A 25,034-nucleotide genomic window follows, 5' to 3' on the forward strand; every position below is an offset into this window, starting at 1 on the left:
CCTGCATGTTCACATAAATGAATGGAATGGCTGATCCAAATAACATTATGAGTATAAAAAAAATTAAAAATTCAACTGTGCAGTACAGTATAATTTATGAATATTTTCTAACATTAATTCTAACCAAGTATGTATGAATGTGCAAGGAATTTATCTATTCTTTCAATATATATATATATATATATATATATATATATATATATATATATATATATATATATGAATGAAAACTCACACCCCAGAAGTGACTCGAACCCATACTCCCAGAAGCAACGCAACTGGTAACTACAGGGCGCCTTAATCCGCTTGACCATCACGGCCGTCAAAAGGAAGTGATAGCCGAGGCTATTTGAGCCACTTCCCCGACGGCAACTCGGATGGTAATCTTGGGCATAGCATTTCACCAAATCACCTCATTCTTTGGGGCACACGTGAGGAACACAAATGCGAACAAGCCTGAATGGTCCCCAGGACTATATGCGAATGAAAACTCACACCCCAGAAGTGACTCGAACCCATACTCCCAGAAGCAACGCAACTGGTAACTACAGGGCGCCTTAATCCGCTTGACCATCACGGCCGTCAAAAGGAAGTGATAGCCGAGGCTATTTGAGCCACTTCCCCGACGGCAACTCGGATGGTAATCTTGGGCATAGCATTTCACCAAATCACCTCATTCTTTGGGGCACACGTGAGGAACACAAATGCGAACAAGCCTGAATGGTCCCCAGGACTATATGCGAATGAAAACTCACACCCCAGAAGTAACTCGAACCCATACTCCCGCATATAGTCCTGGGGACCATTCAGGCTTGTTCGCATTTGTGTTCCTCACGTGTGCCCCAAAGAATGAGGTGATTTGGTGAAATGCTATGCCCAAGATTACCATCCGAGTTGCCGTCGGGGAAGTGGCTCAAATAGCCTCGGCTATCACTTCCTTTTGACGGCCGTGATGGTCAAGCGGATTAAGGCGCCCTGTAGTTACCAGTTGCGTTGCTTCTGGGAGTATGGGTTCGAGTCACTTCTGGGGTGTGAGTTTTCATTCGCATATAGTCCTGGGGACCATTCAGGCTTGTTCGCATATATATATATATATATATATATATATATATATATATATATATATGTATATATATGTATGTATGTATGTATGTATGTATGTATGTATGTATGTATGTATGTAGTAATGAAATCACTGATCATGTATTTGTAATATGAAATGCTTTGTTAAAGACACCATATTTGGTAGAGATTTTCTGTACAAAGTTTCAGTGGAAGAGCTTTGTAGAAAAATGCTTGTACTCTTCTATATCATCTTTACCCAGTGTGGGGTCTCTACCTAGCACTCTTCTCTGCACCTGTTGTTTGCGTTACAATATGAATAATAAATTTACACGAGATAAGTATATGTATGATAATCAACACGGCTGTGATTCATACATCAGGCTGCGAACAGCTATGTCCGACAGCTTGGTTGACCAGACCACCAACCAGGAGGCCTGGTCAAAGACCAGGCTGTGGGGAGACGTTGATCCTTTCAACCAACGAAAGTCAGAGAAAAGATAACCTTTCTAATTTGAAGAGGATCTCAGGAGCTGCAAATTTGCAATCAAATATAGAGTATTCATATGCAAGATTATGAGAATACTGTGCATTTTTACTAACAAGGCAATGATGAATGATTAAGATTGCTGAAAGCCGACTTCCATGCTTACCACATCTCGGAAAATTACTTCTCTCTGGTTAATTACAAGACAGTTGGTCCTCCATGCAGCCTTTAGATGTCACATTAGTCGGCAATTGAGATTTGTTTCTCTCAAATAACTTTACACACCAGAGTTACATAACTTTTTTCTTTTAAATTAAACTTTGCATTTGTTATTCTATTTTGCCAAAGCACACAGTAATAACTGAGAAAAAATATACAATTGTACTGATTGTAACAAGCTATGCAATTATGCAAGCATTACCTGAATAATTTATCCCAAGAAGGCAAAAATAAGGAGTTTGGAAATGAGTCATTGCACTACCAAAGTGCGTTCACTTTGGTATACACTGGAAGTTGTGCTGCAATTCTACATCACTCAACTATACATAATTAATTTCAACTGATTTTCATTACTTGTCTCTTATAAGAAAACGGAAGAAAACTTGTTTCAAAAATACAGACCGAATCTTAAAGGTGTACAATGGTACAAATGTTACAATGCCTACAATGTTTTCTGGAAATACATGACCTTGCGGGGTTCAACAGTTTTCTATAACATCTTGAAAACTAAATTTATCATTTTAATGTGGCAAAATAGTTACTTACTTTTAAATCAAGAAAAAAACATTGAGCAATTGTATGGAGATAATGCAGAATAATCCTTTATGGAATAATCCTTTATGGAATAATCCTTTATGGAATAATCCTTTATGTTGTACATGCCCACTACACATCTGCAGGGCTCAACAACATAACAGTTTTGATATGAACCTGGCTAATAGTTTAAGAGGTAGTTTCCCATCTAGTACTGTCAAGTATTTACTTCTTAGGATTTGGACCTGGTTGTGGTAGATGAGGTATTTTCACATCCACCACAGTAAACTACTTCCATCAAAAGATTTTACAATAATAATTTACTCTATAACATCTGTATTTTAGCAAAAACGGAGAGTACAAGCTTGTATGATGATATTTTTGACCGTTACAGGTCGAAAATCATTACATTTTCAACCTTTACAGGTGTTGATAGTCACAGTTTTTCATACTGTTATTATTTTTTATTTGCACTTCATAATTAAACAAAAATAAAAAACAGAAATTGATTGATTTATCCATGCACTACAAAGACAATCTTTGTTATTTTTTATCAATTGCCATGTTTGTATAACTCAAGATTTCCCACTATAAGCAGTTAATTTCAGAGGGAGTGTACTAGTTAAACAATTAGTACTGGAATGAAAGAAGTCACACTTACCAATATCATTAAAGAGTTATACTCTCAAAATTACCTCACATTGTTATAAGAAACCTGTAATACATTTTGTAACATGAAATACTATACAAGACTTCTTCAGTTTCACGAACTTAGAAGCACCTGTACTTATTTATAGTCAAACAAGAACACACAGTTGTAGCAACTACCGCTTAACTTGTGCACCATTTCAGACAGTTTTAACAAAGTCTCATTGTTCATCTAGAAAATCTACAATCAAATCTAAGATAACAAGTATGTTATATATTTAAAATAATAAAACAAAATTTTGTACTATAAACAGTGTAGTATTATGCAATCTTGCCACACAGAATCTTTTTTCTTGCAATACTTGTCAACCTCTCCAGTAATTATCAGCGTCCAGTTGTCATCAATCCCCGAGCACCACTATTAAAATTTTACAACAAAACTCTTAGAACAATGTTTTTTTAACAAGCTGTTAATTCTAGTTTTGGGTACTGTACCGCAGTAACCTTATTGATGAATAAGTTGAGCTTAAAATATGGCATTTATTCAAAACAAAAGAAAATGGGATATTTAGTAGCTTAGTGTTAGCTTTAAAACTATGTACTGATGGCAGTCAGCATAACCTAACTGCTATATGCTACCCACCACACGGTAGAACGCCTATAAACATTCTGCTGCAGCGCGGCCTTTGCAGCAAATCCCGCCTATAAGCATATGGTGCAGCTGGTGGGATAAGTGAGTGGTCAAATCAAGTCTGATTCGACTTGACTTTTATCTGTGTCTCAAGGCAATTAATAGGGGTTTGAAAGATGAGGGCAAAAAGTGGCACAGAGATGAGGACCTGTAGGCAACCAAACATCAGGGTTGGCCATGCTAGAGCTTAGAAGCAGGTATCAAATATGATTAATAATTGTGTTCTGTATGGGTTTGTGAGCCCTTTGAGGGACCTTATATAGACGAGGGTAGAAATAGCCTGAGCTACTCTATCCTTTTGAGATGTACTTCCTTTTCTCAATAAACTTACTTGAACCAGGTATCAAGGTTGGCTTTGCTACAGCTTGCGACCTAGGCCAATATTTGAGAGCACAAAGTGGTAACTAACAGTCTTAAGTAATATACTTAATGAACTGAAAAATTATCCATATCAGGTTAACAATTCCCAATTCTCACAACTGATGATAATTCTCTTTGCCTATTGTGACATTTCACACACATTATGGCTGTGCTGTAGGTGCCAGAATTCATAGATAATCTAAAAAATGTATACCAGGTATACCCAGACTATCTGAATACCCACTATACAGACTTGCTTTTTAACCAGAATAGTAAAAATCCAGTTCCAAACATCAATTTACTGGCTCTAGTCCAGTTAACCGAAGACCACCATGAATAACAAAGGATCTTATTGGCAGCAAGCACTCATTTGGAGACAGAAAAAAAAGAGAAAAAGAAAATTCCTTTACTGTTAGTAAAGTCAATAGTAAGTAAAATATAATAGTCAATATCCTCCTAAAATGTACTGATAGTACAGTACTTACAGCAACTATTTGACCAAACATACAAAAATGAACTGTTGGACCCCCAAAAAATGTAGTTTTACATTATTAACTTTATAGCGGGTACAAAAAACTTCATAACATTCCTAGGCCTAGTATAATAACACATACACTGTACATACACTACATGTGGCCCAAGATAGGATGTATTAGGCCTATCTTGAGATGATTTCGGGGCTTTAGTGTCCCCGCGGCCCGGTCCTCGACCAGGCCTCCACACCCAGGAAGCAGCCCGTGACAGCTGACAAACACCCAGATACCTATTTTACTGCTAGGTAATGGGCATAGGGTGAAAGAAACTGCCCATTTTTTCTCGCCGGCGCCTGGGATCGAACCTGGGACCACAGGATCACAAGTCCAGCGTGCTGTCCGCTCAGCTCCCACATCATGTGGCCCAAGATAGGATGTATTAGGCCTAGATGGCTTGGACAACTCAGCTCAGGTTAGGTTCTTTTGTTATACTATATTTCCATTTTTGTCAATGCTATTTGGGCTAATTCAATAATACAGAACATGATCTTTTCAGGGGTTCCAACAGTAAATTTGTTGTACATTTGACCAAATAGTTGCTATATATACTATCAATTTAGGAGAATGGGCTGATAATTATAGTATAGTCCCTTTAGAAGATAATTACATGTAGTTTTACCACACGAATCTATTAAAATACTGTACATATCAAAATAAGTGAAATGTTATTTATCATAAAACTAAAAAATTCCTGCAAAATTGTCACATGATGTTTTCTTAAATTATTTGTAATTTAAGAATGTAAGATTTTGACTCGAGTCTAAGATGTAATATCATCATGCGGTCCAGGACACTTGGAAGATGCAGGTGTGTTTGGTAAGTGATGTGATAGGGTCTGCAGTAACTGCCCAGCTCTGAAGAGGGCTAAGACATAATAGGAAATAATAAAGTATCACTGTCAATTTCACATGAGAGACAACTGTGAGAGAGATGTCCTGTTTATCAATGAAATATCAATAATTGCTATAAATATATCGGCCCATTTAGCATCTTCTCGATGATATCTCGAGATGATTTTGGGGCTTAGCGTCCCCGCTGCCCGGTCCTCGAACAGGGCCTCCTTTTTGTTACACACCCCCAGGAAGCAGCCCATAGCAGCTATCTAACTCCCAGGTACCTTTTATACTGCTAGGTGAATCGGGGCATCAAGGTGAAAGAAACTCTGCCCATTTGTTTCCACTTCCACCGGGGATCGAACCCGGAACTTTAACACTACAAATCCCTAGCACTCTCCACTCAGCTGTCATGTCCCCATAAAAGAAGGAAAAGAAGCATAAGAAGGCTTTCTGTATATGTAATGTATTCTATGAGTTCATGGTAGCTATACACTTAAATATAATATCTATCACATTATGCAGATACAGTATTTAGTTATTATTTTTTGCAAGTTTCCACAAATAGAGAAATCTTGCCAATTCATACATATAATTAATCACAATCCCATACTCATCATAAAAAAAAAAAATATGTACTGACCTGCCAACAAGACAAAATATATTAAAACAAAGCACAAAGTTAGGGTATAACCCTAATAACAATACTAGTATACTATGACAAACTAGTAAGAGAAGAGACCCGTTCAATGGTATCACTGCTAATTGGAACAAATCCATCTATTCTTACTCTGGTAATGTCATCGTATAATTTGCAAAGTGCAATAATAATGTGATAAAAATATTGTCATCTATTTCAATAGAATATATGTACAGATAACTAACTCTGCAAAAACAACAAATTCAATCATTTTAACTCTACTGGTATATCACCATTTCAATTGTTTTTAAATTCAAGCTAGTACTGTAATGTTATTCTGTTCACTGAATCATTTTACGAATCATATAGTTGAGGATGCCACCATGACGGAAGTAAGTCAGCTCCACTTCAGTGTCAAATCGTAAGATAGCTTCAAATGAATTACCATTGTTGACCTGTAAACAAATGAATGAATAATTAGCAGAATGTGATTGTAAAATTATAAAATTTTTAAGAATATACCAAAATTTCTAAACAAATGCTTAAAAATAAAACTTTTGAGCTACCAATATATGAAAAACTAATTTCTGAACAGGATACTTGACTTCTCCCTATGCCAAGATCATATCTGGACACTTGAATAGTATTACGCACAGTCAAGGCAAGTCGACATTCTGCAATGATGCAGCAGGAATCTTTCCAAGTGTCTCTGCTAGGACTTACAGATACAATGAAGACAGAGAAAGGATCATTCCAAAGAATTACTTCTAAAAGGTTAATTTATAAATATTCAAAAGACCTTCCAAAATCTATTTTCCATCAAAGAAACTGCCAAATAGTACTCTTGTTAGTTGCCAGTTGGCCAATCACGTGCTTTCTGATGCAAAAAAAAATCTCTGCACACAGGGAAAGCAAAGATACAAGAGAAGAAATGGTATCAATAGAGTGTCCTGCTTAGAAATGAACTATTCATATACATAGCACTCAATGCCTTATTTCTGGGATACCTCACTCCATTGTTATCTAAGTTTAGAGTGTAAGTAAATATAAATAAATCTAATAACAAAATGGGTATGACTCTAACGTATGGTACAGTACTTGATTAACCTTCAGGAGCAAGCCATCAACCCAGGAAACCCCGCAACAGGAAACCCAGAACCCTACCAGAAGGAAAGATGATCATCTTGAAGACAGCCAATTCAATGCAACACAGTATTGATGAAGGTGGTGAACCTCAGGCAAGTACTGTATCTAGTCATAAAAATGCTGATGTCAGAAAAGCATATGGCTGAGAACAACACATTCTCAAGAATTTAGTGTCTTGAATATTTGCAGGTCATGTGTACAAGAATACACCTATAGTTGACTATTTGACCACTCTGCACATCAGATGGGAGATACAGGCCTTAATACAGGGCACCATGGTGTATAGATTAACACTTTCGCTCGGGGATGACGCAGCATTGCGTCATCCGTTTACTGGCGGTAATGCCGGGGATGACGCAGCATTGCGTCATCCACTTTAAAAATTCGCCAAAAATCAGGTTTGTATCCGATTTTTTGGGGACTGGTTTTAAAATGTGCGCCGATGTCTTCCCATTTCTTTTGTTGAGCCTCGTGGCCCTCAGGCGGCTTGGCACACGCCGTGGGCCCATTGTCTTTGCTCCACTGTTGTGACCAATGTCGTCTCCCCTCGCATCTCAAACGTGTGAACATTTCGGCTATTTTCCGTGGCTATATTTCTTACTGCGGCTTTAGAAACTATCTACGCTTACTCCACGATGGATAGTAATCATGAACAAGGCCCTTCCAGGAAGAAAATTGCGAAAGAAAGGCTTGAAAAGGGTGGGAATTGGGAGTGTAGTAGGAAGGCCTCTGAGCGCTCACTCACGGCTAACGCGTGGCCCGTCTTCAACTCGTCGGCGGTTGGAGCGTGACCAGGTGTTTTTTTTTATATGCTAATGTTCCTCTAGAGAATTTTATTACGAACCCATTGAGACCAAAATGAAAGACCTAGGACAAAAATTGAGGTGACCAGAGTGAAAATAGTGAAAACATTTTATCCCGTTTGCGCGCTCCCGGGTAACTCGTTCGCACTTTCTCTGTTTGCTGCGGGTAATTAGCCGGGCTTTTGGAGTTTATATGCATTTAGTGCTGTAGAGAATTTTATTGCGAACACAATGATACCAAATTTATTCTCGTAGAAGGAGAATTGAGGTGACAAAGTTGAAGAGAGTATACACTTTTCGGAATTAACGCGCGCTTCCGTGACACGCTGGGGCCCATATCGCCCTGTCGAGGGGTGGCGCGCGGGGTGAGCGAAAGTGTTAAGGAGAAACTCGCATTCAACAATCCAGAAGATAATGGCATAAGGTTACTACCAGACATAAGGCATGATGAATATGAAAGTAAGCAAAACAGGCCTTAAATAAGATAGGGGCCCTCCAAAAAGAAAAAGTTTAATTTTTAGCCACGGGAAGGGAAGGAAATTATCAGGGACAGTGCCAAGCCATCATGCCTATATAGCACTGGGAAGGGGTCAGGATAAGGATTTGGGATGGGACAGGGGGAAGGAATGGTGCGTAATCACTTGGACAGTTGGGGACTGAACGCTGACCTGCATGAAGTGAGACCGTAGCTCTACCATCAAACCCAAGTAGCCAAGAAAGTGGAAGTTAGGATGGAGACACACAATAGCATCTCTATGACCGAAAAAAAGATGAACATGAAGCCTGCCTATCCAATTACCCATAACAAATCCAGTCAGAACAAGAACTTGAGCACAAGGTCCTCAAGGAAAGGTCCTCAAGGAGAGGAAAGATCCGATGCCTAATAAAAATAACAAACTGATCGACACCCAATCACGAGATCATGCATACTCCAACAGCACATGGGGAGAACAGATGTTGAAGAAAACTCTGCAGTTTTAAAAAGGGAGGACTAGAGAGAGGTCAAGGCTCAAAGTAAAATGTAGTGACATCCAAAGCAGCCGAGAAAACAAAGACAATGGCCATACCATGTTGAGAACACCGCTTCTCGTCCAATCAGCGAAATTAAGCAACACTGGGTTTGGTTAATACTTGGATGGGTGACTGCTTAGGAACACCAAATTCTTTTGGCATTAAGCTTTTCTTGGTTGAGTTCAGGAGTAGAACAACTCCAGTAACCTTCTTGAGTTCAGGAGTAGAACAACTCCAGTAACCTTCTTGAGTTCAGGAGTAGAACAACTCCAGTAACCTTCTCCAGGTATGCATGAGACCAACAGAAACAGAAGGCCTAGTGAGGCCAGCCTATTGATTCTTAAAAGAATCAAAACAATGCACAAAAGTTTAAATGCTTGAATGTTATTAGTGCACACACTAAGTATTTAAGTGGAGAACACTAGACTCCATCTGTGGTTAAAGAGGAAGAAAAAACATTGGCTGGTGCCAGTCCCTTACTATTATCAAACCTATCATTCATGTCATGAGGATCAGAACACGATACTTAAGCAGACGAGGAGTCACAATAACGTGGCTGAAATATGTTTCAGCTACGCTATTATGGCTGAATTTCCGGTCTGTCCTGGACCATTCTCAAGCCGATTATGGCATTGTTTTGCAATCGACTTGAGAATGGTCCAGGATGGACCGAAACGTCGTCGTCCTTTCACTTTCTAATGTGTGATTTGGTCAACGATACTTAATTTATCAAAATAAATTAATTCCCAAGAGGATTTCCCAAGAGGATGGTGTAAGTCTTGCACTGGTTGGTTTGCCTTGTAGGATCAATAAATAAAAAGAGAGACATGTGTAAAAAATCACCCCTTAGTCCCCACCACTATTGTTCAATACTTGCCTGTACAGGAATTATCATCCCTGTCTTCAATTCTTCTGGAAGATCAATATTGAAAGTTTCTTTCCCAGTGATTCCTAGAGACTCAGCAGTCTGACCCTCCAAGAACTGCATAGGGATAATGCCCATTCCAACAAGGTTGCTGCGGTGGATGCGCTCATAGGACTCTGCTATTACCGCACGAACACCCTGTAAGAATTTTGAGAATAAATAAATCCTAAATTAAACTTTGTTTAAAGATTACACACACAAAAAAACTGATAACTGTTTTGCAACAAAAGCTTGACCTGAAAATTAACTTACCAATAGGAATGGCCCTTTAGCAGCCCAATCTCTGGATGATCCAGAGCCATATTCTTTCCCTGCCAGGATTATGACGGGACGATTTTCCTCCCGGTAACGTTCCGCAGCATCAAACACTTCAAGCTGCAAGAGTTTTATAGTGACAGCTTTCACAATAACCATTCAGAGCAAAATGCATGAGCAATCAGCTCTAAAGACTAGACTACTGTATTAAGAACCAGCTTTAAAAATAATCATTTTATCTGCTCAAGGATTCTATTTCATGTATACAAAAAATAATGTCACTGGCATGACTTGAATTACAGAGTATGACAAAAATACTTGAGTACACTAGGCTGGAACTGAATATCAGAGACACCAGAGTCGCTCAGGGAACATCAGCGAGTAGCCAGGATTACTCGTTAAACATCAGTGAATAGCCAGAGTTACTCAGGGAATAGCAGTAAGCAGCCAGTTACTTAGGGGACAGCAATGGGTAACTAGGAATACTGACAAGTGGATATTTGTTTTGGAAAGGAAAAACAGCAAAAAATGGTTTGGAGACGTTTTGCTTGCATTGCAAGCATTAAAAATCAAAGACTGAAACCTCAAAGGTTCGCAACATAGATTCGCTTTACTACTGTACCATAGTGGTAAAAATAAATGAAAGTGCCAAGATTCCAAACATAAACATAGCTGACCCCATAAAACATTACTGATTATTATTAATATACATTTGTACCTCTTCTCCAGATGACATGTGAATAGTGTATGGTCCAGACTTTCCGACAAACTTATTCACAAGTCTGATGTTTGCGAATGTGCCACGAGCCATCACAGCATCATTGCCTCTCCGTGAACCATACGAGTTAAATTCCCGGGGTGTCAAACTGCAAAGGAAGGTGAATACAGAATGATATATTAAAAAATAAAACAAATGAAAATACTACTGTACTATATACAAATCATTTTCAGTTTATATCAGGAAAATAAAGAGACAATAAATTAAACCAATGTAATTAAGAAGACATATATATAATGAAGTATTGAATATAATGAAGCACCCTTTTTTGTTCGAGCCTCAGCAGCTCCACAGTGCCTACAAGCTGGTGCTGCTCAGCTACATTATTGTGCCAGGATTCTCAGATCCAGCCTGACCTATCGTGAGCCACGATAGGTCAGGCTAGGTCACGACTCTGACTTGTTTACAAACTTGAGGGAAATCTCTGGGCATCACTCATCAAACCAAAACTAACAAAAACCCATCCAAAAACTTAGACAAAACAAAACAAACCAACGTTCAAAAGACAGAAATTAATAATATGAAAAATAATGCAAACAAGCTTGCTGTGTGGTGGAATATTTCTAGCCGTAATTTACAGTACCTAGCCACTGTATGCGCGTGTTATTCTTAGGGTCACGAAGCAAATGGTGTGGCTCATGTCAGGTAACCCACAGGTGAATGTGGTGCTGCCATCTGGTAGTGGGAGGCATAGTCACTAGTTATTCCTGTCAGTTGTTACTTCTCTGCTCCATTTCACAGCCATCTTGTACAACTACCACCCTATATCTTTTCTGACATCGTTGATATTAAATAATTCAAGACCCATCTTGGGTATTTATAATTTAATAATAATAATCTTATTATACCAATACTGTACATCAGTTGATCGACAATTGAGACGTGGGACCAAAGAGCTGAAGCTCAACCCCTGCAAGCACAACTAGGTGAATCCATACAGCAAACGGAGAAATTTTTCCCGTTAGATTTACATATGAAACAAATTTCATGGAAAGACTTTAATAGGAAACCAATTTCAGGTTGTCACCTACCCACGAGACGCCAGGTAACGTGCTGCAGCAGAATTACGAGCAATAGAGCCAGCTGGTGATATATGGTCTGTGGTTACAGAATCTCCAAGATTAAGGAGAACATGTGCATCCTTAATGCTTTTAATGGGTGATAATTCCTGTGGAGAAAAAGAATAGATGTTGTTGCATTTTAGAGAGACAAAATCTTGTCAGAAGACATCACTCAATAGTATGTAGTCAAAGAGAATTTATGGCTCCTGATTGGAGGATGCACCAATGACAATTTATGCTCCAAAGTAGATCCAAAAGCTGAACCCGAGTCTGTTCCCTTTGTTGGTCCGTGTCTGTGATTCTTATGACCAGCTACTCTAATATAAAGACTTTTAAAACTCATTTCAATATCAGGCAGAATTATGCATATGAATTCTTCTTAACAGTGGGTTAAATAATTCTATTAGTTTACTTCAAAACTTACGGCATGATTCACAAGAGACTATTTTTTAAGATCACACTGGAATGGACACTACACACCTATAAAGGTATTAAAAATGGTGGAGTATGCAGTTTTGTCGCACACTTAAGTGTCTGGACACCCTAGTGCCAGTCTCTATAATCTATTTTTATGGAAATTTTGCCAATATAAACATGTATAGTATGGTCTATACTAGACTTCCCTTTGATTCCATACTATTAGGTAATTCTCCTAAAATAACACACAGCATCCTGGATCTTGGAACCCATTTGATGTACAGATACTAACATTTGGGGGTTCTGAGACAGACACCAAGCATTCCAATGGTCGTAGGTTCATTTCTCAAAAACCACTGATGAGCTTAGGATCTAATATTACATCTTTATATTTGGATGTGTCAATGCTCTGACATATTATTTGGCTATACATTTTTTTCCACTTCTTGTCTGATGGCTAGAAGCTAAACACCCATGCTCAGCAACTCACTTCTTGGAAACAAATGACTTTTATTACTACTTTACAGTACTTTACAGTGGTCTGATAATGCATTTTTGCACTAATCGGTCCGACGATGCTAAAACGAGTCACCTGATCTCCAAATGTCACTTTCTTAATCATTCTATTTATGTCTAAACATATTGCTACTAATTAAACTGAAATGGTTTGAATTGCAAAATGTTGACCAGACTAGAAAGTGAAGGGACAATGATGTTTCGGTCCGTCCTGGACCATTCTCAAGTCGATTGCAAAATGTCACCTTAAAATATACATTTCTATTTTCCCATTTACATTAATTGTTGGATAAATATTCTAACCTTCGTCATGCCGTCAAAGAATGGGGGCCTCTTGATGTATGTAGACTTTGAGTCCCATGGGTAGAGCATTCCCTCAGGAGCCTCCAATTTATTCCAGCGATCATTTCCTGTTGTAATTCTGGAATAAACTTCCTTGAACATGGCTGGTATCACGTGTTCTTGCTCAACTGAATGGATTTCGGTACGTTGAGGCCAAATGTCCTGCAGGTACACTGCCTTGCCATTTTCACTGTGACCTGTTGAAAGAAATATGTCATAGCTAAGCAAATAATATATGTACAGTAATTTACAGAATTGAGATGATTTTCAACATCTAATTCAAATACAGGGGGAAGGGATTTGGGAGGCTGTATTAAACTATCAAAGCAATATTTTTCACTTTTAAATTTTAGATTACATTACAGTACTGTGCATTAATGCTAAAATGGCCATATAATTCAAAATGTATTATTTAGGTACTACAGCATTGTAGTAAGTTTCTCAATAACCACAATGATGATGATGACAATGATAACAATGATTAGTCTCATCAAATTTAAAGTGGCAAGAAGCTTTACATATGTAAGCTGATTTTTAAACTCTCTGGGAGTAGTATTAACCTAGATTTGTAAAATATCTATCCATATACTGCACTATACAGTATTAATTGTATTAAATTCTAAAATATACAAAGGAGACCGAAAGTAAGAGCACAGTCCCCAAAAAACAACTTAGGCTGGACGGTAGAGCGACGGTCTCGCTTCATGCAGGTCGACGGTCAATCCCCGACCGTCCACGAGTGGTTGGGCACCATTCTTTTCCCGAACGGTCCCATCCCAAATTCTTATCCTTCCCTCTTCCAAGTTCTATAGTCGTAATGGTGTGGCACTTTTCCCAAGATAATTCCTTTCCCTTCCCCAAACAATATATGCAGATGTTAAATATGTCAACAAACTTACCAAGAGGTTCCTTTTCAAAGTCAATATCGACTCTTCCAGCGAGGGCATATGCAATGACCAGGAGTGGAGATGCCAGATAATTGGCCCGGGTGTTGGGGTGAATTCGACCTTCAAAATTACGATTTCCTGAGAGGACTCCACAACAAACAAGATCATTCTGCAAGACAAATATAAATGAGTTGTTGTTAAATTTTATGTGGTGTAACAGGCAAACAAAGACCATCAGACTGTAACCAAAAGATATGAACATATAACCGTCAAAAGTTTCAAAACGTTATATGACAAAGAGTACTGGGAAGACGGGACACCACGAGAGTAGCTCTTATCCTGTAACTACACTTAGGTAATTATTATCCACAGTCTGCTTAATTTTTGTTGTTTCTGATGATGTTAAGAGAATGAGAATGTAAAATTAAAGATATGACATTTACTCTTTCCACATAACACGAATAACATCTATCGTTTCATATCCCGTATTACTAAGCAACTTTATGGTACAGTGGACCCCCATTCAAATGGAAATTAGAGGCAAATGGAGGATGCCATTCCATAATTGCATTTAAGTTCTTTTGCTGTGAATGGGGTCAGGCATGAATTGATTTGTGTGAGTGGGAGTTCACATATGGTAATGTTTTCTACTTGATTATCTAATAATATTGCTACCATATTTCAATCATTTGTAAATTTTGCCAAACTTAACAGAACAAAATTATTCTATTTTTGTTTGGATTATGATTAAATTCTTTGAATGTTTAATAATAAAATTGATATCATTTATCCAATTTTAATATGGATATGTTATCATATTAATGTACAGTACAGTAATAACATTCTTTAGTTTTACACCAGCACTCACCTTTTCAATAGCTTCCACAATTGCTTCTGGAAGAGGACCTGAGTTTCCAATGCATGTCATACAGCCGTACCCAACAATATCAAACCCTAGTTGTGCCAGGTAAGGTGTGACGCCTGAATGTTGCAAGTAGTGTGTCACCACTCCTGACCCGGGCGATAACGATGTCTTGATGTACGGGGCAACTCTCAACCCAGCTTCAACGGCATTTTTGGCTAACAGACCTATTGAAAGTAAAGTTGGAGGAGATTACTGTCACCTCAACTCATAAAATAACATTTGCAATACCTTTACCCAGACAAACCTTCTTCGTCAGAGATATATTTAAAATAACAAAAAAAAGAATTACAGGGTATACCTTGCCCTCCAGGACATTTTACTGTAAATACTGACTGGATATTAGGTACAGTATTCACAAGATACTAAAAGTATATCACTATGGCTGAATGCTTGTAACTCTCAAGAGTAAATTTATTATTTTATTTATTAACAAGAATGTACAATGGGTTTTTGAGATTAAATAATACTGTATTGGTATTTTTACATTCTTTCAAAGCTACTAACATGCACATCGTTTTGGGCAGGTCCTTAATCTAACATATCAGGTAAGACGAATAGGTACATTGTAGCAAAATTTTATATCAACATATAACTACAATATACAATACAGTAAATTAACAGAATGATTACACTGGCGAAGATGTTCATCTGAGTACCAATATTGGGGGAGTGGGTAGCACAAAATACAGTGTGAGTTTGAAGCATAAGGTAGGAAATTATGAGGATGAAATTAGGTACTTTTTCTGTTTTACCTTTGAATAAGGCATAGTAAGGCATGCATAGTACATTTTCAAATGTACTATGCATAGAAACTGCAAATGAAACTGAAAATGCATAGAAACTGCAAATATAAAATTCCTTCAGTAATGTCATGCAGTTGTTCCATGGATCTATTCTATGCAGGCCGCAACTGGTGTACTTACCAGCACCTAGCATTACGGAGGGGTTGCTGGTGTTCGTACAGGACGTGATGGCGGCAATCACCACTGACCCGTGTCTCAGGGTGTATTCTTGACCCTCGTACACAAACGGAACAGTCTTGTCATGTTTGTCAGCTGGCAGGCCAAACCCCTTGAACCCAACCTTGGGGAAAATAGACACAATGATATATTAGTCAATTGCTACATACTTTAAAGATCACTACAGGACTACTTACCCAATTTCGTTTCAACGTATTGTTTACTAAACAAAGTGCAGTAGTTAAATGCACACTAAACTAAGAATGATAATTGTATAATGTACCATACACTATACTGTAATTGTATAATGTACCATACAATTGTACTGTAAATACAAATACAATGTACTGTAATTGTGTCACACCACGACCACGTAATTGTGACTCCTTCTGAAGATGTATTAATATACGAAAGTACTTAAGGAAATTCCAGTTTCAATTTTCCTCTGTGGTCTGACACTGTCACATTTTTAATCACGTGTTTATTTTTCGTGATTTACACATATACTGTAATTGTATAATGTACCATACAATATGCTTGTATAATGTACCATACACTATAGTTGCATAATGTACCATTCACTATAGTTGTATTATGTATCATTCACTATACTTATATAATTTACGATATGTTATAGCTGTATAATGCACAATACACTACAGTTCAATATTGTATCATACACTATAGCTGTATAATGTACCATACACTATAGCTGTATAATGAATCATACACTATAGTTGTATGATGTACCATACACTATAACTGTATAATGAATCATACCCTATAGCTGTATAATGTGTCATACACTATAGCTATAATGTACCATACACTGTGTCAGCTAGTGTCATAGTGTCATACACTGTGTCAGCTAGTGTCATACACTATAGCTATAATGTACCATACACTGTAGCTGTATAATGTACCATACACTGTAGCTGTATAATGTACCATACACTGTAGCTGTATAATGTACGATACACAATAGCTGTTTAATGTACCATACACTATAGTACATCATAGCTATATAATGTATCATACACTATAGTTGTATGATGTACCATACATTGTAGCTATAATGTACCATACACTGTAGCTGTATAATGTACCATACACAATAGCTGTATAATGTACCATACACTATAGCTATAGCTGTATAATGTATCATACTCTATAGCTATAGCTGTATAATGTACTATACACTATAGTTCAATAATGTATCAAATACTATAGCCATATAATGTACCATACACTATAGCCGTATAATGTACTATACACTACAGCTGTATACTGTATCATACACTATAGCTATAATGTACAATACACTATAGTTCTTTAATGTATCATGCACTATAGATCTATAATGTATTATACTTTATAGAACAACTATAGTGTATGATACATTATAGAACTATTGTGTAAATGTACAATACACCATAGCTGTATATTGTACTATATACAATGGCTGTATAATGTATCATACACTATAGCTATAATGTACTATACACTGTAGCTGTATAATGTATCACACAGCTATAATGTACCATACACTGTAGCTGTATAATGTATCATACACTATAGCTGTATAATGTATCACACAGCTATAATGTACCATACACTATAGCTGTATAATGTATCACACAGCTATAATGTACCATACACTATAGCTGTATAATGTATCATACACTATAGCTATAATGTATCAAACAGTATAGCTCTATAATGTACCATACATTTTTGCTGTATAATGTATCAAACAGTATAGCTGCATAATGTACAATACACTATAGCTGTATAATGTACCATACACTATAATAATGTACTATACACCATAGCTGTATAATGTACCATACACTATAATTCTATGTATATTCTAGTGTATTCTATTCATACACTATAATAATGTACTATACACCATAGCTGTATAATGTACTATACACCATAGCTGTATAATGTACTATACACCACAGCTGTATAATGTACTATACACCATAGCTGTATAATGTACCATACACTATAGTTCTATGTATCATACACTATAATAATGTACTATACACCATAGCTGTATAATGTACTATATACAATAGCTATATAAAGTTCCATATACAATAGGTGTATAATGTACCATACATTATAAACGGTTGTACAGTGCTCTCCTTAACCTAATGTACTGCATTAGGATAATAGTCTACAGCACTGTGCTCTGAAGAACCTACACAGTTCTTCACAGTACACAGCTCGATAATCAGAGTGTATTAACCAAGGTGAAGCTTCAGCTCCTGGATCCTGCCTCTGAGCATTCGTGCCTAACTTTTAACTCACTACCTCTCGATCTAAGAAGACCTTACAACTTCTTAGATCGAGATCTAAGAAGCTAAATATAAGAAGTAAGAATAATAAGCTAAATAATATAAGATTTAGAAGCTAAATTACTAGCTAAATATTGAATTTCAGAAGAATATCCGTTAGTATGTGTGCTTGTAGATTCTTAAGAGTTTCCTAGGGTACGTGTGGATATGTGACCTGACCTGACCCCCAAGGTCGGTAGACCCCCCCCCCTGACCTCACTCCCAGCCGTCACGCCTCGGGGTAATGACCCAGGAGGTCAGGGCGAGATACTGCAACTGACCAGACTAATCTGGAGTGAGATCAAATCTCTTCCACCTGGGTCTTGACAATTGCCAGGGCGACCTATAGGCGCCAGGTTGACTGTGGGGTCACCGGTAGCCATCAGCCGCCCGACCTTACAAACATATAACATTCATCCTTATGCCCGCCCTATCACCACCCTCATACACCCGCCTCATCATCACCCTCATACACCCTCTTCATCACCCTCATACACCCGCTTCATCACCACCCTCATACACCCGCTTCATCACCCTCACACACCCGCACCATCACCACCACCCTCACACACCCGCACCATCACCACCACCCTCACACACCATCACCACCACCACCATCACACACCATCACCACCCTCACACCCGCACCACCACCCTCACACACCCACACCACCACCACCCTCACACACCCGCACCTCCACCACCACACACCCGCACCACCACCACCACCCTCACACACCATCACCACCACCACCACCCTCACACACCATCACCACCACCACCACCCACCACCACCACCACCCACCATCACCACCCTCACACACCGTGGGGCTTTGACTGTTTGAGGCTTCAAGAAGACCTAGACAAGCTGAAGGAATGGTCGAACAAATGGTTGTTAGAGTTTAACCCAACCAAATGTAATGTAATGAAGATAGGTGTAGGGAGCAGGAGGCCAGATACAAGGTATCATCTGGGAGAGGAAATTCTTCAGGAGTCAGAGAAGGAAAAAGACTTGGGGGTTGATATCACGCCAGACCTGTCTCCTGCAGCACATATCAAGCGGATAACATCAGCGGCATATGCCAGGCTGGCCAACATACGAACGGCATTCAGAAACTTGTGTAAAGAATCATTCAGAACTTTGTATACCACATATGTCAGGCCAATCCTGGAGTATGCAGCCCCAGCATGGAGTCCATATCTAGTCAAGGATAAGACTAAACTGGAAAAGGTTCAAAGGTTTGCCACCAGACTAGTACCCGAGCTGAGAGGTATGAGCTACGAGGAGAGACTACGGGAATTAAACCTCACTTCGCTGGAAGACAGAAGAGTTAGGGGGGACATGATCACCACATTCAAGATTCTGAAGGGGATTGATAGGGTAGATAAAGACAGTCTATTTAACACAAGGGGAACACGCACAAGGGGACACAGGTGGAAACTGAGTGCCCAAATGAGCCACAGAGATATTAGAAAGAACTTTTTTAGTGTCAGAGTGGTTGACAAATGGAATGCATTAGGGGGTGATGTGGTGGAGGCTCACTCCATACACAGTTTCAAGTGTAGATATGACAGAGCCCGATAGGCTCAGGAATCTGTACACCTGTTGATTGACGGTTGAGAGGCGGGACCAAAGAGCCAGAGCTCAACCCCCGCAAACACAACTAGGTGAGTACAACTAGGTGAGTACACCCGCACCACCACCACCACCCTCACACACCCGCACCACCACCACCACCACCACCCTCACACACCCGCACCACCACCACCACCACACACCCGCACCACCACCACCACCACACACCCGCACCACCACCACCACCCACCATCACCACCCTCACACACCCGCACCACCACCACCACCCTCACACACCCGCACCACCACCACCACCACCCTCACACACCCGCACCACCACCACCACCACCCTCACACACCCGCACCACCACCACCACCACCCTCACACACCCGCACCACCACCCTCACACACCCGCACCACCACCACCACCACCCTCACACACCCGCACCACCACCACCACCACCACCCTCACACACCCGCACCACCACCACCACCACCACCCTCACACACCCGCACCACCACCACCCTCACACACCCGCACCACCACCACCACCCTCACACACCCGCACCACCACCACCATCACCACCCTCACCACCACCACACACCATCACCACCCTCACACACCCGCACCACCACCACACACCATCACCACCCTCACACACCCGCACCACCACCACCACCACCCTCACACACCCGCACCACCACCACACACCATCACCACCCTCACACACCCGCACCACCACCACACACCACCCGCACCACCACCACCACCCACCATCACCACCCTCACACACCCGCACCACCACCACACACCACCACCACCCTCACACACCCGCACCACCACCACCACCACCACCACCACCACACACCACCACTACCACCACCACCACCCACACACTATCACCACCCCTGCTCAAAGGCATAAAGGCAAAATATGGCAGAAATCTTGTCTGTTACCATTTACGTTAAAAAAATTCCTTATAAATTACACATTACTTTTAACCAAGATATTACCTATACTAGAATACAACCTATACTAGAATCGAATAGGTTACACACGTTGTAAACTTGTGAAATTGGGATCATAAAATAAGCAATATAATACTAGGTTAATGAAAGTAGCCTAGCGAAGAGGTGGGGTCGAATTTCCCAACTGGTTCGTCTAATATATCCAAAGCTACCCAAATTTCGGGCTCGCCATAGCCTGTGCTACATGGACATTTCAGTTCCAAGTTGCACTACGTAATTACCCGCTAATCTCTTCCACAAACCAACAAGCCTCTTCCCCCCCAACCAGTATTTATCCTGGTCTTTTCTTAATATAATCTTATCCAATTTATATTCGCTGTTTGGTGTTGTATTTGGTATTGTATTTGGTGTTGTATTTGGTATTGTATTTGGTATTGTATTTGGTATTGTATTTGGTGTTGTATTTGAATTTCTTTTCATAATTCATAAAATTTCTCTTCATAATTCATGTGAGAGATTTCTAATTTGTGGGATTAACTTTGTCATTCTTCGCTGAACGCGTTTAAAGTAACTTTACCTGAATTTACCTTAGGGGCCACCAACACTAGTGGCCTCGACGAGGACAGGAAGCCGGCGGCTTGTCAAAGCCCCACTCCACCCATTTGTCCTGATGATTTTATTGTGCTGGATTTTTAAAAATTCTGAGGTTTTGGCATTTACAGTTTCGACGGGTAGGCGGTTCCATCCGTTTATAACCGCATAGGTCCATTTCTACATTTCTTACCGAGTATCTTTTCATGACAATTGATAATATAAACATATCAAACTATTACAATAATGTGAAACCAAATGCAAGCGAAGTAAGCGTGCCGTGGGTCCGTTTAACGATGCTATCTACTCAGGGAGCGACCGCCTGCCTCCAATAAGAATTACCCGTCAATTTCGACGGTAGATTTAACCACTTATAATAACACCTAGGAGACAAATGCTACCGTTACCTCCTGTGTAAGGAATCCTTCAGAATCTTATATTCCACATATGTCAGACCAATCCTGGAGTATGCAGCTTCAGCTTGAAGTCCCTATCTAATCAAGTACAAATTGGAGGTTCAAAGGTATGCCACCAGACTATATGTACTTGAGTGTAAATTGCACGATAACTATAAAAATAAAGAAATCCCCCACGTCAAATTACTTAGATGTGTGATAATGGAATGAGGGAGAAAATTCTTAGGAGATATAAGTATTTTTCTCCAATGGGAGCTGAGGGGTATGAGCTACGAGGCCAGCCCGCCCATATATCCATCCTGTGAGCAAGTATGGGAGCTGAGGGGTATGAGCTACGAGGCCAGCCCGCCAATATATCCATCCTGTGAGCAAGTATGGGAGCCGAGGGCTATGAGCTACGAGGCCAGCCCGCCCATATATCCATCCTGTGAGCAAGTATGGGAGCTGAGGGGTATGAGCTACGAGGCCAGCCCGCCAATATATCCATCCTGTGAGCAAGTATGGGAGCCGAGGGCTATGAGCTACGAGGCCAGCCCGCCCATATATCCATCCTGTGAGCAAGTATGGGAGCTGAGGGGTATGAGCTACGAGGCCAGCCCGCCAATATATCCATCCTGTGAGCAAGTATGGGAGCCGAGGGGTATGAGCTACGAGGCCAGCCCGCCAATATATCCATCCTGTGAGCAAGTATGGGAGCCGAGGGCTATGAGCTACGAGGCCAGCCCGCCCATATATCCATCCTGTGAGCAAGTATGGGAGCCGAGGGCTATGAGCTACGAGGCCAGCCCGCCAATATATCCATCCTGTGAGCAAGTATGGGAGCCGAGGGCTATGAGCTACGAGGCCAGCCCGCCCATATATCCATCCTGTGAGCATGTTGTTGTTGTTGTTAAAGATTTAGCTACTCAGGACGAAGTGTCCATGTAGCACGGGCTATGGTGAGCCCGTGCTACATGCGAGCAATGCTAGAGACGTTAGAAGCACATGTTGGAATGGTAATAAATGAACTAAACTCAGAAATAGGAAAGCCAGATGTATTAAAGCCCACGTCAGCATTAACTGCCAGTAGGCCTAATGCTGTATTCCTGTCTTTCTGTGATGACACAATACAACACGTTTATTGACTCAATAAAATACTTACCGAAAGGATGGAGTATCTTAGGCTGTTACAAGTCCCTCGAGGGGCTCACAAATTTACTTGGGGCATACACACTACATAGCATAATTATATTATATCAATGGTTCAAGTAAGTTTATTGAGGTAATTAAATACATCTCAAAAGGTTAGAGTAGCGTATGCTGTTTCTACCCTCGTCTATTTAAGGTCCATCAAAGGGCTCACAAATCCATATAGTACACAAATATTAATCTTTACACACAGAGATCACACTAACGTGATGCATCAGAGGAACAAATCCACAAGGGCCGTGACGAGGATTCGAACCTGCGTCCGGGACCATCCCAGACACTGCCTTAATCGACTGAGCTCTTTTTAACTCTTTTTTACCATGTCGTAGCTCAGTCCATTAAGGCAGTGTCTGGGATGCTCTCAGACGCAGGTTCGAATCCTCGTCACGGCCCTGGTGGATTTGTTCATATTTAATCTTTGTTTTAGTAGACATAACAGACTTAACAATTTGGAGATGTTACAACATAAAGCCATAAGAATAATCTTGAGATGTCCAAGAAATGCAATGCTCGAGATAATGAGGATAGAATTAAACTTACAGAGTATTGGGGGATAGAATTTCAGAGATAAATGTAGCTTGGGTGATTAGATTAATGAGAGGCGGAGGATCTAATGACATCAATTATGTGACGTCCAAAGGTACCTACGTCATCTATATGGAGTTCTTCATTGTGCCTTTGCATACATAGGTGTCGCACAGTGTTCATTGATGGTATTGATGATTCAGGAATAGGGAGGGGGGGGGGGAGACCCCCAAGAGAGAATAGGGACTGGAGGAGGAGGTGGAGGCGGCCCGGGAATAAGGGATGGGTGATAGGGGGAGGCTAAGGGTGGGTTTGAAGGGGGGGGGGGGGGGAAAGTCTCTAGGGGCGGTAATGGGGGGTTGGGGGTAGAGGTGGTGACAAGGGAGGCGACGCTGGCAAAGGGAAACGAGGTGAGGTAAAGATTTGCCAGTCAGGTCACCCATTTGACTCCTGCCTCCTAGGCTACGACGCCCCACTGTACCCCACCAGGCCCACCCTACACCCACACTCAGCCCCACCCTACACCCACACTCACCCCCACCCTACACCCACACTCGGCCCCACCCTACACCCACACTCGGCCCCACCCTACACCCACACTCGGCCCCACCCTACACCCACACTCGGCACCACCCTACACCCACACTCAGCCCCACCCTACACCCACACTCAACCCCACCCTACACCCACACTCAGCCCCACCCTACACCCACACTCAGCCCCACCCTACACCCACACTCAGCCCCACCCTACACCCACACTCAGCCCCACCCTACACCCACACTCAGCCCCACCCTACACCCACACTCAGCCCCACCCTACACCCACACTCAGCCCCACCCTACACCCACACTCAGCCCCACCCTACACCCACACTCAGCCCCACCCTACACCCACACTCAGCCCCACCCTACACCCACACTCAGCCCCACCCTACACCCACACTCAGCCCCACCCTACACCCACACTCAGCCCCACCCTACACCCACACTCAGCCCCACCCTACACCCTCACTCAGCCCCACCCTACTCCCACACTCAGCCCCACCCTACACCCACACTCAGCCCCACCCTACACCCACACTCAGCCCCACCCTACACCCACACTCAGCCCCACCCTACACCCACACTCAGCCCCACCCTACACCCACACTCACCCCCACCCTACACCCACACTCAGCCCCACCCTACACCCACACTCAGCACCACCCTACACCCACACTCAGCTCCACCCTACACCCACACTCAGCCCCACCCTACACCCACACTCAGCCCCACCCTACACCCACACTCAGCACCACCCTACACCCACACTCACCCCCACCCTACACCCACACTCACCCCCACCCTACACCCACACAGCCCCACCCTACACCCATACTCACCCCCAC

The 25,034-nt window shown here is 41.0% G+C and overlaps 1 protein-coding gene and 1 pseudogene across 2 annotated transcripts in view; one reads left to right on the plus strand and one right to left on the minus strand.

The window, feature by feature from the left end:
* Positions 1 to 5,817: 5,817 nt before the first annotated feature.
* The window catches only part of LOC123745638 (cytoplasmic aconitate hydratase), a 60,913-nt gene continuing 41,696 nt past the window's right edge, over positions 5,818 to 25,034 (minus strand). For both annotated transcript variants that reach the window (XM_045726388.2, XM_045726389.2), the window contains 9 exons: positions 15,997 to 16,156; positions 15,017 to 15,237; positions 14,161 to 14,317; positions 13,223 to 13,458; positions 11,957 to 12,093; positions 10,866 to 11,013; positions 10,145 to 10,267; positions 9,845 to 10,030; positions 5,818 to 6,462 (listed from right to left, as the gene is read on the minus strand). In XM_045726388.2, coding sequence (XP_045582344.2) covers positions 6,349 to 6,462; positions 9,845 to 10,030; positions 10,145 to 10,267; positions 10,866 to 11,013; positions 11,957 to 12,093; positions 13,223 to 13,458; positions 14,161 to 14,317; positions 15,017 to 15,237; positions 15,997 to 16,156 — 1,482 coding nt within the window. In that variant the 3' untranslated portion in view covers positions 5,818 to 6,348. The remainder of the gene's footprint in view (positions 6,463 to 9,844; positions 10,031 to 10,144; positions 10,268 to 10,865; positions 11,014 to 11,956; positions 12,094 to 13,222; positions 13,459 to 14,160; positions 14,318 to 15,016; positions 15,238 to 15,996; positions 16,157 to 25,034) is intronic.
* LOC123745694 (5S ribosomal RNA) lies at positions 9,010 to 9,128 on the plus strand (annotated as a pseudogene).

Source organism: Procambarus clarkii, chromosome 71 (genome assembly GCF_040958095.1).
Source record: "Procambarus clarkii isolate CNS0578487 chromosome 71, FALCON_Pclarkii_2.0, whole genome shotgun sequence".
NCBI lineage: Eukaryota > Metazoa > Arthropoda > Malacostraca > Decapoda > Cambaridae > Procambarus > Procambarus clarkii.